The following is a 16,672-nucleotide window of genomic DNA, read 5'->3' as shown; positions in this document are numbered from 1 at the left end:
AAACCTCTGACTCCCCATCTACAGGGTGCCTGTTCGTGGCCAGCCCCGGGCACAGACGTGGCACTCCAGCCTTGGGGAGCTCAGGGCCTGTGGAGAGGCGTGCCCTGGGGTGGGAGCAGGAGGTATAGCCCAAGCCAGAATCTCCACACGTTTCCTGCCCACAAGCCAGGCTGCGGTCCCTGGGGCCAGTGGCAGTGGGGTTCACTGCTCACGCTCCAGCTCTCCCCAGGGGGGCTACTGCCCCCCCCACACCTCTCGGGTACTCGGGGAGACACACACAGTCCAAGCTCACACCAACCTGGGGTGGTCAGTGGCCAGAACACAGCGCTGCCCGATGGATGCCAGCCAATTCCTTTCTCCCCTCGTGGAGACCCAGGCTCGGCCCCCCGGGACCCTGATTTAGAGGAAGGGTTCTGGCCAGTGGAGCATCCCTAAAGCTGGCTGTTCCAGATCCATCCACCTTAGCCGAGTCCTCAAAAGCCCACCTGCCCAGAGAACGATTTTCTGAATGGCCCATTTACTAACATCAGCTCATCAAGGACCATTCCTATCCACCCAACACGCTCAAGACAGACCACCTTTAAAACAAGATTAGGGCAAATCTCAGATTTGGCAAACTGGGCATCGCAGCACACGGACTCTGGTGGACTGGTGTTTGCAGGCCAGGGGGTGGGCGAGTCTGGATCCGACGTCAGGGGGTCCTTACTGGCTGCTTCGACCTGGGGGCTCCCCACCCTCCCCAGACATGGCCCTTGCCCTAAGATGGGCTGGAATCCTGGGGTTCACCAGGCCGCCCTCTCTCTGTCGAGTCCCTCCCTGCAATCCCACACCAAGATGGCCTGGACGGAGAGGGGCCTCTACACACCACACACACACACATACACACACACAAAACAAGAAAACGTTTTAATTGCAAAACTAACTTGAGGGAAGGGAGGGGAGGAGGGGTGGGGCCGCACCAAGGGGCCGGGAACCTGATTCTTGGAGCAGTGGTTCTGTCTCTGGTGCCGCCCCGCGGGGCAGAGACCCGTCTGTCCCCAGGTCAGGACAGGGGCCAGAGTGTTATAAAATGACAATATAAATAGACTTCTAGAAAAGAGGAGGCTGTCCAGGTGCAGTAGTCATCTGCAGAGGCTGGGGATGGTCGGGAAGCCCCGACCCCCATCTCCCCAGCCAGCCACAGAAAGGGGACGCAGGACTTGGGAAAAAGGCCACTCTTCAGACATTCATGATCGACCCCCGCAATGGCTCGGGGGGGCCGCGGGGCTGCGCTGTATGTCAGGCAAGGCCTCAGAGACACCCTCTCGCAGGCTGGAGGACAGAGCAGCTGGACCTTCTGCACGGGCGTGCGTGCACACTCACGCACGCATGCACACGCGTGTGCACCCGCGCGCGCACACACACACACACGCCTTTCGTAGTGTTCTCTCCACCCACAACAGCCCCCACTGCAGATGATTTCCAGTGATGAGGGGGCCGCCTGTCCTTCCTGGAAGACAGGAAGACACAGGAAGGGACTGTCCCGGAGGATGGGGAGGCCGGGGACCCTCACTTGCTCCCACAAGTCCCTGTGTTTTTTTTTTTACAAGTCACAAAATCAAACCTGGAGTTCAGTAGTAGGGTCCTGCATGCTCCCCCACCCCCCGCAGGGAGGGTGGTGCCACAGGGAGTGTCTCCCAGGCAGGGAGGAGTGGGGGCCGGCCCCCGACTGGCCTGTGGCGGGCAGGGGTGACCCAAGGGGCTCTTTGGTTCAGGGACAGGGCACTGGGCCTCATCTGGTGCGGTTCTGGCGCATGAGGGGCACGATGCTGGCGGGCGGGCCCGCTTTGGCCAGGAACGGGTGCTTCAACAGCTCAGCCGCCGTGGCCCGCTGGGCAGGGTCACGCACCAGCAGGCGGTCCAGGAAGCCCTTCAGGGAGGGTGACACCTGTCAGGAGGTGGGGGAGAGAGACAGGGAGGTCTGAGTGCCAACTCCAATGCTGACCGGCCACTGGGTCTCAGTTTCCTCCTCCGTTAAATGGGCTGACAGCATTCACTGCCCAGGGAGGGGGCCAGGAGGGCCCAGGTGTCTAGAGTTTGGCCCCAAGGGTAGCAACACATCCAAAGACCCCAAGGGCTCATTTCTTCTCCATTTTAAAGCTGTGCAAGGAGGCAACAGGGGCGGGGCCCTGGAGGCACCCCTCTCTCACCGGGTGATTCATCTACCAGGAAGGCTCCTCTCCCAGGCCTGGCTCTGCTGTGTGTGTTCAGCCAGCTGGCCTAAGCACAACCCCTGGGCTCAGGGGACCCGTGGGGGAGGGGGCCGGGGAGCCCAAAACAGAGGAAGTGTCACCTCCCTCACATCCCCCGCCTGCCGGCCGGGGCCCACCTTATGTAGGTTTTTCAGTCGGGGTGGCAGGTTGTCCCGAATCATCTTCATGGCTTTGAGGGGTGGCTCGTTGAAGTAGGGGGGCTCCCCGTCCACCATCTCAATCACCATCACCCCCAGAGACCAGATGTCCACCTGCAGTGGGGAAGGGCCAGGAGGGCTGAGCTGTGCCCAGACGGGCCAGTGCTGGGGGAAGCCACGGAGGGGTGGCCCCTGGTTCTGCCTTTGCTTCCTTGCTCCTGGAGTCCTCGGGCCCCAAACACCCCCTCTGACACCCAGCTTGCCAGACCCACACGCTCCTCCCCCAGGAGCCTTCTGAGGGGTACTGCCCACGCAGCACCCTCTCTCCCTCGCTCTAGGGAGCATCGAGGGCTCGGTGACCAGTTGTCTCATCTGCATCGCTGGGACACAGTAACTGGTTCATGAGCAGGCACGTGACCTGAGCTGAGCCGGTCAGAGCCAACCCGAAGACTTTAAGGGAAATATCGAGGAAAACCCGTGGCACTCATAGGCAAGGGGACATCCCAGAGTTGCCCGGCCAGCTCTGCCCCGACGAGGGGAGCACCTGCCTGGGTGAAGACCCACACGGACGAAGTCAGGGCTGAGGAGGGACAGAGCACAGGGATGGCTGGGCCCGAAGCCTGTCACCCACCCCTAACACCATAGTTCTTGGGACCCAGAGCTTTCGTGTTTCGCTGAAGCCATTTGGGTGGGTTTTGTCACATCACCCGGCCGGGCTCATCAGGGATGGACACGTGCATGCGTGCCTACCCCCTCTCCTACAGGACCATCCCCAGTGATCCATCTCCCACGCTGAGCCCCACCCCACCCCCAGCACTCCCGCTGTTCCAGCAGTCACAGTGTAAACCGGTGCCGAAAGTGGGGCAACCAGGCCACCGCTGGCTTACCTCTGGCCCATAGGGGAGGCGAGAGATGAGCTCGGGGGCCATCCAGTAGGGCGTGCCAACCAGTGACTTCCTCCGTGGTACCTCCTTGCTCACCTGGGCACAGAACCCGAAGTCCGACAGCTTCACCTGCAGCGGGGCACAGGCAGTGGGGGTCAGAGGTGCTGCAGGTGGGAGGGGGAGCAGAGCAACTACTCAATTCCCTGGCCTCGGGCGTGCTGGAGCTCCACGCTGCAGCCTAGAGGTCAGAGCCAGACCACTGGGTCGCTCCATCTCCTCCCAGCAGGGGGCCCTCAGGTGCATCACCTCCCAGAGATCTGCCCTGGGGTCTCTGGGGGAGGTGGCCTGAGTCCTACAGGTTCCAAATGCTGCGCTAGGGGTCGGGGTGGGGCTGGGTGAGACCCCAGCTGGCTCCCAAAGCCTGTGCCCTGGGCCCCTGCGTCCCCAAGGGTACGAGAGGTGTGGCCTACTCTACCAACAACCCACGTGCATTTCCACCTGCTTGGGAGCCACTGGCCCCTTTCCGATTCCTGAGGATACGTACGGATCTTCTCACCCCCAGGAAACATATGCACACGGCATGCACACAATTTCAGGCTCACAGGTGTCCCCCAAACACATCTGTGGACAGCTTTGGGTGTTCACGGACTCCAACTGAGACTCCCAGTGAGAGCCCACCCCGACCCCTCTCTCTACTGAATGGCTTAACTTCCCTGGGGGAGGGCAGGCGAATCACCAAAGAGAATTCGGGGACAGTTAAGGACCCCCTCCCACTGAAAATCACGTCCACTCTTGGAATATAAATACACGTTCTGGGCACTGGGAGGCTCATCCATGGGCTTCAGAGTCAGAGCCTCAGTCTGGAAGATGGGAGACATGAACGGGGTCCACGGCCCACTGCCGTGTGCTCAGCTAGCCACAGCTTTTCAGTGGAAGAAGAGCCGAGGCCGGCCACCCAGATGCCTCTGGGCCTCCGTGGGCCCAGCGCTGGGCTACAGCTCCAGGCGTCCTGTGCTGAAGACGGAGCCCCTGCCAGCCAGGGCCCCTCTGTGACTGCGCACTCAGAGCCCCCCACTGACTGGGCCCGACTCTGGGCTGTTGCCTGAGGAGCAAGCCGCCGAGTGGGGGGGGGGGGGTCAGGGATAGAGGGGAGCTGGGGAGAGGCAGGGGGAGCCCCAGCCAGCCTGCTCCTCACCCTGCCATCGTGGGTCAGCAGGATGGAGTCGCTCTTGATGTCACGGTGGATGACCCCCTGCGCGTGGAGCACAGACAGGGCCTGCAGCACGGCCAGGCACACGGCGGCAATCTGCTCCTCGTTCATCCTGCGCGGGCTGGGGGTCGGCAACCGGGCCACACGCGGCCCTGCCCTCCCGGCCCTGGGACGCGGCCCCCACCGCAAAGGGTCTGAGGGGACTCCACCCCGCCGTGGGAGAGGTCTGAGGGGATGCGTGGTGACCCCGGAGAGGCTGGGGAGGCAGCGGGCTGGGGGCCCGCCGGGGGCCCCACCGGTACCTGGTGTGAGTGACGATGTCAGTGAGGGCGCCGCCCTCCAAGAACTCCATGACCACCCAGAGCTCATCCCCGACCAGGTAGCTGTTGTACATCTCCACCACGTTCTCGTGCTGGTAGTCCCGCATGATCACCACCTGGGCACCGGGCTGGGTCAGCGCCGCCAGCCCCTGCATCGAACCCAGCCACCGGCCGGCCTCCTGCCTCCCCTCCTGCCCGGGCTTGGGCCCTGCCGTGCCGCAGGCCCCGGCCCACCTGTCACTCCCGCTCACTGGGCTCGTCCTGGACGGCCCTCCCCTGGGCCAAAGCCAGGAGACCCCAAAGGCAGCTTGAAGCCTGATGCCTTCATTGTGTGGGGTGCGCTCCCCACCTTCCCCACCCTGAGCTGGTCTCTGAGTGGCCCTGCTGACCGGGCTGGTGTGGGGAGAGGGGCGTGGAAGAGAACGTCTAAGCACGGGGTTGAGGCCGCGGGACAAGCAGGTACCAGCCAAGGGCAGAATAACAGGCTGGGGGGATGGATTCAGGGGCAAGAAGGCCTGGCGGGGCAAAGCCTGGGGGAGCCGGAACAGGATACTTGCAGGGGTTCCGCTGAAGGGCTCACGGTGCAGCTGGAGCACAGTGAGACGGGGGGGGGGGGGCCGGGGGACGGGTTATGGGGACAGCTGGGAGGCCGGGAGGAGGAGGCAGAGTTTAGACCACCTCCAGGCCCGACGGCCCGGGACTCCCGCCCCAGAGTCCGGGGGCTGCTCCCAGCACGCATTCCTCCGGGGAAGGAGCCAGGAGTCTGCCTTTGTAACAAACTCCCTGGCAGACGCCGCCAAGAACCCCAGCCAGAGGCTGGACTCACCCAAGAACCTAGATGGGGGCCAGACCTCAAATGCCCGGCAGAGGCCAGGCCTTTATCCTGGGGACACCAAGGGGTGGGGTAGGGGAACTGCAAGGGTCAGTAAAGCTGGTGGGCGGGGGGGGGGGGCAGAGTGGCAGGCCTGCATGTCCCAAAGAGCCCTTTAGCTGCTGTGTGGGGAATGCCCAGGGGGTACCCAAGAGGGGAAGCAGCCAGGGCGGAGCCGAGCAGGAGAGGATGGGGCTGCACAGCGGCTGCCGGGCCGGGGCGGGGGACAGGGAAGCAGGGGAGGGGCAGGGCTGGGGGAGAGACTCTGGGGGCCAGTTTGGGGTTCGGTGAGTGTAACGGGCCCAGAAGTCACGCGACGGCGGGGCTGAGAGGGCCTGAAGCTGGGGCTCTGGGGAGGCAGTGGTGGGTACCGGGGTAGGGGGGGCGGTGACAGCCCAGGGAAGTATGAGGAGTAAGGAGAGAAGACAGGCCCAAACCCAGCCCTGGGGACCCCAGCGCTGAATGGCCTTCTCCCCTCCTCACCCCTACAGGGCCTGGACCGGCATAGGCCTCAAAACCAGCTGCTGGAGGGCATCAGGGGGAGGGCACGGCAGGGGCCCGCGGCCCACCTCGTTGAAGAGCAGTTCGCGCCTCTGCTGCTTGCGCAGGTCCATCTTCTTGACGGCCACCAGCCTGCCTGAGCTGCGCACTGTGGCGATGCACACGATGCCCGTGGAGCCCTCGCCGATCTTGATGAAGTTGTCCAGGTAGGAGCGAGGGTCGCCGGGGTCCACCACCAGCTGCAAGGCAGCCCGGAACTGCTCGTGCGACACTCGCTGCGGCTCCCGCTGTGGCGAGCGGGGCCCGGGAGGCCCGGGGGCCGGGGGCCCGGCGGGGGCGGGGGCAGCGACGGGGCGGGCCGGAGGAGCCAGCTGGGGCTCAGAGGCATGGGGGCCCAGCACTCCCGGGCTGGGGGGTCCATGGGCTCGGGCGGGAGGCCGGGAGGAGGACTGGGGGACCGCCAGGCCCCCTGCCGAAGGCCCGTTGGGGGCCAGGCTGTGAGACTCCCCCTGCAACAGAAAAGAGAGGCAGCTGTCAGTGGAGGGGTGGTGGTGGGGGGGCAGCTCTGCTCCCTGTGCGGGACAGGGGCCCTGGCCATGGGACAGACACATGGTGGTCAGGATGGAGATGGACAGCGGGCTGGGCACAGGCTGGTGCTGGTGGGCAGGGAACAGGGTTGGGGGACGTTTTGGACAAAGGGGCGGTGGAAGGTCCTGGGGCGGGGGGATTGGTTACCTGGGCACCCCGGGCCGGGTGGTCCGTGTCGGCCCTCGGGTACGTGTTAAAGGGCCGACCAGCTGCCGCTTTGGCCCCACCGGCCAGACCGGCGGGTTGGGGGGTGCCGACGTCAGGCCCAGAGAGGGGGCGTTTGTCCCGGGAGGACTCCTGGGGCCCCCCTGAGCCCTCCCTGGAAGACTTGGGCCTCTTCTCTGGCCCCACCCGCCGCCTGTCACCACTTCTGCCACCCGCCTCGCTGTGACCGGCGCCCCGGCCTTGGCTGCCCGCCTTCTCCGGGGCCCCTCTGGCCGAGCTGGCCGGCTCTGCGGGCATCCCGTTTTCCTGGCGGGCACGGGCCGGTGGCGGTGGGCTGTCTCTCCGCAGGGAGTTGGAGCGTGTCACCGACATGTTCTCAAACTCGTCGAGCAGCAGCGTGAGGGCCCCATCCTTGGCACCTTTGCTGCCCCGCACGATGGTCTGGGGTCCAGGGCAATGGCGGGATGGGGGCCGGGAAAGGAAGAGGAGGGCACAGGACCCGTATCCGCCATACAAAGACAGGACAACACAACACACACACAGAGACAAGACAGAGACGGAATGAAGCAATGCCATGGGGTGATGATGGGGCTGGGCAGGTGGGCGCGGCACCAGGGGGGCCCCTGCAGCCCCTCCCACACCCCCGAGAGGTCTGGCGGAGGAAGAAAGCCGAAGGAGTAACCCCCACGGGTCAGGCTGTGGCCCCTGGGCTGGCTGGCCCCTCCCTGAGGAGCACCCCGTCTTTCTCCTATTCTCCAGGCTGGGCACGGCTCTCTGCCCTGTGGGCAGGAGGGGCAGGAGCACAGAGCCCACGCCACCGCATAATCAGCCCTGGAGAGCTGCAAATGACAGGATGCTGGGGCCAGGGTACGGCTCGGACTTCTCTCCCTGCGCCCCACCGGGGCGGTTAACCCCAAACCCAAGCTCTGTTTCCCTGGAAGCCGAGGGTGAAGTATGGGGAGAGTTAGAAAGGCCTGGGCCCGAAGTCCAGGAGCAGCAGTGATAAATGTGAATTCCCACGGGGCCTGGTAGATGTAACGTGTGTCCTGAGTCCACCCAAGCTTTACCTGCCAAGTCCACCACCCTGATCTAAGTCACAGCCACCTCCTCCCTTGAGTACTGAGTCAAGGCCCCCAGGGATTCCCTGGCCCCCTACTCAGCTCCAGGCTCCTACACAGGCTTCCTCTATGCTCCTCCAACATACCAGGCACAACGCCCACCTCAGGACCTTTGCACTGGCTGTTCGCCCTTCCTCGAACATCTTCCCCAAGTATGCCCACAGCTCCTTCCCTCCTCTCCTCTTTCGGGCCTTTGCCCGAACTCAGCTTCTCAGAGGGAAGCTCTCGTTGACCACCCAGAGTTTAAAATGCCAGCCCCTAACACTCCCTAGTCTCCTTCTCTGCCTTCCCTTTCTCTGGAGCACTGGAAACCAGCTGCTGTGAAGCACGTGTAAGCTGACCATCGCCTGCGCCCCGTGCAACGTTCATGAAGGCAGCTGTTGTATTTGCCTGTTCTTCTGCTCTTGCTACATCTCAGCACCCAGAACAGTGTCTGGTATGTATGCAGAGAGTGCTCCAGAAACACTGGCTGAACCGGTGAGGGAGGGAGGCGGGCTGGGAGGAGGCTGCAGGGAGCAGAATATGCACCCCCATCCCTCTGCTCTCACTCACTGGCCTACAGGGACGTGGGCCCAGGGCTGCCACACATCCTCAAGCCAGAACTGCCTCTACTGTGCACAAAACCCACCTCCAGGCCACAGTGCCCCTGTGGGCCTGCCCCGGTCTCCCCACCCAGCCCCCTTCCTCTCTTGGGCCTGGCTGCCTCCTTGCCCCGGTGCCCAGTGAAGCAAGGGAAACACCTGCTCAGACCCTCGCGCTGGAATAAGAGGCCGAGAAGTCTGGGGGAGGGCCTGGGAAGACCCAGCTAAGGGGAGAGTCCCGGTCAAGGGTGGCAAACACAGGGGCCCCCCAGAGGGGCCCCAAGACAGCGCTAGCCCCTGTGGCACCTTTGTGTGAATCAGGACGAGGTGCCCCCTCCTGGCAGACAGAGCCCTAAGCAGGGCTTACAGCTGGCAAGCCAAGCAGGGGCTAGATTTTCGGGGGTCCCTGGTCCCCTAGTGAGGCCATAGCAGCCCTGGGGCCAGCCGGGGGATGGGACCGAAGCGGGCTGGGCGGGGGCCCAGAGGAGCCAGCGCCCCGTCCCGCGGAGGCTGCCACCCCCTCAGTCCCTGCGGATTAGTCAGCAGAAGCCAGAAATACAGCTTTGGATGTGAAGTCTCTGCTGTTTCGAGCGGTGGCAGAGTTCAAAGTATTCAAAAGGCCTGCGTGAGACACACCGACACCTCGGGCGGGCCGCAGATGGAGGCCGTCCTGGTGAGCGGGTGAGCATCGGTGCCCACCGCGCTGATCCTGGAGGGTGGCCTCAGGGGAGGGTGAGTCAGCCGCAGGCCTGCCCCCAGGCGTGGGGCCTGCTGACCGGCACACCCATTGCCAGCCCCAGAACAACCCTGGCTGCGTGCCCCTGGCCCCCGGCCCTTCCGGGTTCCCGCTGCCCTTGGGGTGAAGTCCGGGCTCTCAGGCTGGCTTCCCAGGCTGGGCGGGCTCACGCCCTGCCACCGGGCCAGCCTCCCCGCGCCCTGCCTGGGCGCCGGGACCGTGCAGATGGGTGAGCCTGGGCCGTGGAAACAGACCACGGGTCAAATCCCAAAGCCACCCTTTTGCTCAAGATGGCAGGAAAACCAGCCCCCAACCCAAAAGCCTCCAAGGCTTCCCATGGACTGTTTCCTCCGCTATAAACCCCGCCTCCTCTCCATCTGCCACAAGGACTCCTCCTCCTCAGTCCTCGGGGCTCAGCTCAGGTGTCCCCTCCTCCACAAAGCTGGCCCAGACTCCGGGGGCCTGGTCAGCAGCTCCTCTGGGTGCCCCCAGCCCAGCCCTGACCATGGGGGTCTGTCCCCTTGCTCAAGTACAAGTTTTTGGTACTAGGGACGGGGACATGGAGCCCAGGGAGAGGACGACGACCTGGAGGCTGAGGTGGAAGGCTGCTGCAGGGGTCAAGGTCGGAGTCAGTGTTGAGAGGTATGGGGAGGGACCAGGGGAGGGGGGTGGTGGAGGGGAGAGAGGTCAGCACTGGGGGCGAAGATTAGGGTAGAGGGTTGGGGTGTCTGGCAGTCAGCAAGGAGGTGTTGGCCCCAGGGTCAAGCGTGGGGCTAAGGGCTGGGGGCGCCGTGTGGGGTCGGTGTGGGGCTGGAGAGGCAGTGGTGGGCACCGGCATACCTTGTGGGCCCCGGGCTGGATGGAGGTGATGCAGGCGGGGTCCACGAGGGGCTTGGGCCGGCGAGCCGACTCCTCGATCAGGCTCTGCCACTGGCGGGGCAGCCCCGTGAACTTCTGCTCGTGCTGGTCGAAGCCCGTGTGCACGCGGTGCTCGAAGTTAGAGGGCGCGGAGATCTCAACCCGCTTCTTCTTCTTCCCAAACATGGTGCTGAGGCTCTCAGCACCACGAGGGTGCAGACTTGGGCTCCTATCAGCAGGCCTGCAGGAGTGGGCCGCTCACTAGAACCCGCCCATTTCTCTCGGTTCCTCAGGCCCTGCCCTGGTCCTGTCCCTCCTTGTCTCCTCCTTGGTCTCCTGTCCCCCACAGGCAGCCCGAGGGACCCCGTGAACACCATCCCCTACTCAGAACCCTCAGCCGAGTCCTCCCTGCGGCCCCTCCCCCACAACTCGCCCCTGTCACCTCTCTGCTCGCGTGTCCCCTTCACTCACACTGGTTTTCAAACCTCAGTGCCTTTGCACTGGCTGTTCCCTCCTCGTGGAACACTCTTCCCCAGCATCCACACATGCCTCCCTCCTTCCCTTCCTTCAGGTCTCAGAGTTGTTGGTGAATCCTTTTCCTGACCACCCCAAGTGAAGGAGGTGCACCACGAGCCTTCTGTCACAAAGCTTCAGGGCACGTTTAACTTCTGGAAATTCTGCCTTTCATTCTTGTGTTTACCAGTTGGGTGTCTACAACCCCCCACACCCCCATCCCTGGACTATCAGCACCAAAGGCCAGGTCTCATCTGCCCCATGTGCCCGTGTCCTACCCCAGCCCCAGCACGGTGCCTGGCCTGTAGCCCGTGCTCAGTGACCGAGCAATTGTTCAACAACTGCTTCCATAGTCCCTGTCCTGTGCACGGCCCCTGGGAGCCTCGCTCCAACACCCCCACTTTACGGACGGGGACTGAGGCTCCGAGAAGGGAGTTCCTCACCAAGCTCACAGAGCGGGCCAAGTTCCACCGCGTAGCAAATACTAACAGACAAAACAAGCCCCATCTTTAGGGTCTGTGGTCTCCAGGTGGATACTCCAGAGGGTACCAGGCACCGTGTAAATGCTCAATGAAAGCCAGTTTTAAAACCAAAGGGGCCACAGGGGAGCTGCGCTGTGGTCTCACAGGGAGACCAGGGCGGTGAGGGGAAGGGAAGTCAAATGGCCAGAGCACAAATCTCTCTCCGCCACTTACTCTGTGGGACCGGGGTCGAGTGACGTAAACTCTCTCGCCCTCACAGGACTGCTCTGAGGATTAACTGAGTTAACAGGAGCAGAGCAGGGCAGGGTGTGAGGGCCCTTGTCCACGTCTGTGACTCTGATGATCGGGGGTACTCCCAGCAGTGTCTGAGGGAGGGGGGGCCCCAGGTCCCGCGCCCCCGTCCCACATCCGGGCCCCGGAGTCCCACAGACCTGGTTTGATGCTGGCTGTGCTAGAAGTGCCCTCGGGCAGGTGACGTCTCCTCTTGGGGCCTCGAGTGACTCATCTGGAAAATGGGAAGAAAATATTCACGCATGCGTTCATTCGCTAATAACTCACTCCTCTGTGCCCAGCCCTGTGCGGGCTGATGCTCGGGACACAGTGGTGACCGAGATCGCCGACAGCCCAGGGTGGTCGGCGCTGGGGTCAGGGAGGACCAGACCCAGTCTGAGGGATGGGAGGGTGGGGGTCAGGGGAGGCTTCCCAGAAGACAGGCTGTGGGAGCTGAGACCCAGAGGATGAGGGGAAAGGCACCGGGCTGGGATCTTTGTCTGCTTCATGCTGGCTCCCCGGAGCGTGGCATGGTGCCCAACGCAGGGTCGGCCCCAAGCATAGTGAAGTCTTGTGACCTACTGAGGACGCTCTCGAGCGTGTCTGGGATGCTGCCCTCCAGCCCCGGGCTCTCCTCCCGCCCTGTTCCTTTCCAGCGGGAGCGGCTCTGTGAGGTCAGGAGAAGAGGCAGCCACCCCCACCCCAGAGGTAGGACCATCAGTGGGCAGCCATCTAGGAGAACCGGTTTGGCAGCAGAGCCCAGTTGGGAGGGAGTGGGGACCCAGCAGACAACCTGTCTCAACTGGTCGGGGCCTCCTGGGCAGCAGTTGGCCAGAGCCAGGTCTGGCCAGGGCTGCCCCCCAGCAGGTCCAGTTTCCCTGTTGCTCCGGGGCCCCTGGCTGCCCGGATGTGGGGTGTGACAGCCTTGGCCAGGATGGAGGCCCCTTTACCCCTGCCCCTTCTCTGCTCCCTTTAATGTCTTCTTCCCCCATTCCAGCCTGCTGAATGCTGCCCATCCCTCCCACCTCGACTTCCAACCCCGGCCCCCACCCACCCTGCTCTGGCTCCCCAGCCTCTCTGCCCTCAGCCGGCTGCCTTTCTAGCACCGGTCCTCGCCTTGTCCCCACAGCTGGACCGTCCCCCGTACTCCCCACTGTCACCCCAGAGCTTCGCCTCCACCTCCTCGCTGTGTTCCCAGAGGTGCCCCCACCTGGCCCCAGGCCCAGCCTCACCCCTCACCTTGGCCTCTCTCACTCGGCCCTACCCATCCTCCACCCAGCAGCCCACAGCCCGAGGCACCAAGTCACTCCGGGGAGCAGGATGCGCCACGTGACCCCTCACTAAACCCAGGACGGGGAGGGGCGGGCCCTGCGGTGGGAGGAGCTCAGCACCAAGAAGGGGTGGGCGGGAGGCAGCCAGGACCGCCAAAGCCCTCACCCCTGTAAACCCCAAGCCGCCTCTGCACACTGCAGCCAGCGTCCCGTATGTCCTGCCCCGCGTGCGTGTGACCCTGCAGGGGAAGGGGGTGGAGGGACACACCTCCGGATATTTGCCCGGAGCCACCCCTTCCCGCTGGGCACCGCATGGAGGGAGGGACAAACAGAGGAACTGACCGTGTTTATAGTGAGCAGGCTCCAGCTCCACCCTGGGGCAGCTCCCAGCTCCCCCAAGTCCCCAGGCTCCTGACCTTATGGGGGCCACAGAGGGGAAGGTGGAGGAGCTGCTGCGACAAAGCTGTGTGCCGGAGCGCAGCGGTGGGCGGGGAGGGGGTGGGGGGGCTCCCCAGCGAGCTTGGAACCTAGGAGTCTGGCTGCTGTGCCCTAGGCCACCTCACCTTCTGTACTTGGGAGCCAAGCCACCTTGGCAGCTCACCATGTGGCCGGGGGGCCAAAGGCTCGGCCACCCTGTGCCTCAGTTTCCTCCTCTGTTAAAGAGGATAATGGCAGAATGTGCTTCCTGGGGTTCTGAGCGGAGTCACATCCTGCCCCAACCCCTCCTGGGGCTGAGGGTCCCCACCTCCTGACCTGTCCCAGCCCCCCAAGGGTAGTGGGAGGCAGCAGAGAGTGGGGGTTCCCGTCCTCCTTCGGCAAGACAATCTGCAGGGGCAAAGACGGCCCCCCCCACACGCCAGTCCCCCCACCGAACGTACCCTTCTGAGGCTCAGCTCTGGTACTGACATCACTACCACCACCACAAAGGACCCCGCAACCCTGCCCAGATGCAGAGGCTCAGCTCACGGACTCCCGTGATGACTTGGGGGGAGCACGTTTCTCATTCCCATCTTGCAGATGTGGAAACTGAGGACCACAAAGGTGAAATCTCTTGCTCAGGCTACCAGGCAGAAGATAGCTGGATCCACTAACAACGTCGAACTCCTTAAACCTTCTGCTGGCCCCTGAGACCTGTCCCTGCGGCCCATACAATCTGCCTGTCACCTCTGCCCCCTGCTCATTCTGCCCCAGCCACATGGGCCTCCTTGCTGCTCTTCAAACCCTAGACATGTCCCCACCTCAGGGCCTTTGCACCGGCGGTCACCCCACCTGCTGGAACTTCATTCTCACTGATCTGCACCTGGCTCCCTCCCTTCTTCCCTCTACGCTCATCTGTCCTCAAATAGCCCTGCTCCTGTCCTGTCCCCCTCTACGCCTTTCCCTTTGCATCTGTCATCCGCCTTGCTCCCCGCTGTACCCCAATGTGTACAACACGGCCCAGCCCACACTAAGCACTCAAGGAACCTCTGGTGAATGAACTGACTCAGCTGTACCCGCTAGGCTACACCCCTGCTCAGACACCTCTGATTCTGCCGAGGCGGTCCTTGGGAAACTCCAGGAGAGGGTGAAGCAGCAACCTCAGAGAGAACAGTGGCCACCGGCCACCAGCCAGGCCACAGATGCCTCTGAAGTCCAGCGTCTGATCCCACGAACGCAGGCACATTTTGCATCCTCCTCTCAAATGTTCATTGCAATTAAAAAAAAGGCTTTTGAATTATTTGACATGTGCGACAGGCAGTTTCCAGCCTGTCCTTGCCAAAGCTTCCAGGTTTCTAGTCAACCCTGCATTCGCCGGTTCTACCCTCTGAGCTTTCATGGGAAGAAAATGATACCCACCCACCCCCCCCACCCCACCGCTAACTCCCCCCACCAAGGAAATCAGCTCTGGTGGTAGAGCAAGATCCATTTCTGTGACAAAGCCATCCAGGGAGTGTGCGTGCGTGTGCGTGTGCGTGTGCGTGTGCGTGCGCGCACGCGCAAACACACGTGCATGCATGTGAAAAACTCCTTACCTCCCAGCCCCTACCCTCCCCCCAGGCTCTGAATCAAGTTGCTCCCCTGCAGTTTGGGGAGCTGACCGAGAGGGAACCCAGGGGCCCAGGGAAAGAGCAGGGGATGTGCCAAGATCATGATCACGGTCTCCAAAATGAAACCGTAAATCAGGAAGAGGACCGTGAAGGAAGGCTCAGTGCCCCCCAGCCTGCACTCAGGGCTGCCACCGCTGGCTCCCACTCAACCTTCTACCAAGACTTACTTATTTTTACAAGATATTATTTATTTATTTGAGAGAGAGAGAGAGAAAGTGAGATAGTGAGACAGAGCACAAGCAGGAGAGGGAGAGGTAGGCTCCCTGCCGAGCAAGGACCCCGACGCGGGACTCGACTCTATCCCAGGCCCCTGGGATCATGACCTGAGCTGAAGGCAGACGCTTAACGACTGAGCCACCCAGGCGCCCCCCTCCAAGACTTTTACCTACTAGCTCTGGGAAGCCCCTTCCCACCTCAGTTTACCCAGTCGCCCCCGGCTGTGTTCTGACAAAGGAGGGGGAGTCCGGCCTACTTTTCCGGTCCCCAGCAGAATCCTCACTGCCTCCCTTAACCCTTCACACCCGTCCCACCTCCACACCTTTGCTCAGCTCTCACATGCCCACCTGTACAGCCCCCCGCCCTCCCCAGTCCACATCTCTCCCCCAGCCCCCCTGTCCTGAGCCTAGTTCCTCCAAGGAATCCCCAGGGACCCTGACCCCAGATGCCACCACGAGCTTTAGGCCTGACACGTGCCTGAGCCCCTTCCTTGGCAAGCACCTACTCTACTCCCAAAGGACCCCTCACACTCACGCACCTGCCCACCGTCCATGGCTACTGAGGGCTGATTTCTGCCAGGCCAGGGCTGGGGCTCCTAGTGGTGGTCAGAACAGCCAGAAGCATCCCAGCCCTTGCGGACAGAGCTCGTGTTCTAGGGGAAAGAAGACAGTCGATAAATGAGCTAAATCAGAAGAATATCTAGTAAGTCAGAGGGTAAATGCTAAGGACATACACAAAGCAAGCATCAAGAGAGTGCTGAGGGGCAGGGGAGGCTGGAAGTTTCAAAGAAGTGGTCGGGGAGGGCCTGGCTGGGAACATGACCCTTGAGCAGGGACCCAAGGTGGGGGAGGGGCCAGGGAACCACGTGGACACCCAGCAGCAGGGAAGAGTCAGGGCAAATGTCCCCAGGTGGGGACGTGCTTGATGTGGTCACAGCAGAGGAGGCCGAGTGGTGGGGGGGGGTGGGGGCAGACCGCGTAGGGACTTGTGGGGCACCGGGACAACTCTGTCTTTTCCCCAGAGCGAGGTGGAGCCACACAAGGACTCCAAGCAGGGGAGGGACGTGGCCTGACTCAGGCGTCCACAGGCTCCCTGTGGCCACGTGGAGCCCAGGGAGGTGGAGGACGTGACGGCCCAGGGGTGGGCAGGAGAAGCGGGAGGGCTCTGGGCATGCTTTAACGGCCGAGATGACAGGACCTGCTGAGGACTGACACTGCTTTCCGTACCAGCCTCAGCAAGCGTGCCACGGGGGCGGGGGCCGGGGCCGGTCTTGCCCATCACCGCATCCCCAGAGCCTGGCTCAGCTGGTCTACTCTCTCCTGACCCTTTGCATCACCTAACGCGTTACCCGGTGATGAGTGTGCCTACTGTTTCCCGCGAAGTCAGTGGCTCGGCGCAGGCAGGAAGCGTGTTTCAGTTGCTTATGCCTGGATCCCAGCACCTAGGGCAGGCCGTCCCTTCTTGGTGCCTGAGCAGATGGGAGGGGCCGGGCACACAGACCAGGCCACCCTGAGCCCTCCCGACAGGGGTGGGTGAGTGGGTGCGGGGAGAGTCTTCTTTCCTGTTTCCCAAACCAGAACACCGAGGCCCAGAGAGGGCAAATCACTGCCCA

General features: G+C 63.2%; 1 protein-coding gene across 2 annotated transcripts in view; it reads right to left on the bottom strand.

The window, feature by feature from the left end:
- Window positions 1–884: 884 nt before the first annotated feature.
- The window catches only part of PAK4 (p21 (RAC1) activated kinase 4), a 43,031-nt gene continuing 27,243 nt past the window's right edge, over window positions 885–16,672 (bottom strand). The window contains exons 2-10 of one of the 2 annotated variants that reach the window (XM_028090733.2): window positions 11,648–11,721; window positions 10,204–10,462; window positions 6,911–7,369; window positions 6,244–6,684; window positions 4,786–4,919; window positions 4,469–4,595; window positions 3,277–3,402; window positions 2,369–2,503; window positions 885–1,927 (exon numbers count right to left, since the gene is read on the bottom strand). In XM_028090733.2, the coding sequence (XP_027946534.2) occupies window positions 1,772–1,927; window positions 2,369–2,503; window positions 3,277–3,402; window positions 4,469–4,595; window positions 4,786–4,919; window positions 6,244–6,684; window positions 6,911–7,369; window positions 10,204–10,407 (1,782 nt within the window). In that variant the 5' untranslated portion in view covers window positions 10,408–10,462; window positions 11,648–11,721 and the 3' untranslated portion in view covers window positions 885–1,771. The remainder of the gene's footprint in view (window positions 1,928–2,368; window positions 2,504–3,276; window positions 3,403–4,468; window positions 4,596–4,785; window positions 4,920–6,243; window positions 6,685–6,910; window positions 7,370–10,203; window positions 10,463–11,647; window positions 11,722–16,672) is intronic. The other variant, XM_028090734.2, reaches the window with a different exon arrangement.

The sequence above is a fragment of the Eumetopias jubatus genome, unplaced genomic scaffold (genome assembly GCF_037043125.1).
Source record: "Eumetopias jubatus isolate StellerSeaLion01/CBP00866 unplaced genomic scaffold, mEumJub1_p1.0 scaffold_10, whole genome shotgun sequence".
NCBI classification, from domain to species: Eukaryota; Metazoa; Chordata; class Mammalia; order Carnivora; family Otariidae; genus Eumetopias; species Eumetopias jubatus.
This window is presented reverse-complemented; position numbering and strand designations above follow the sequence as displayed.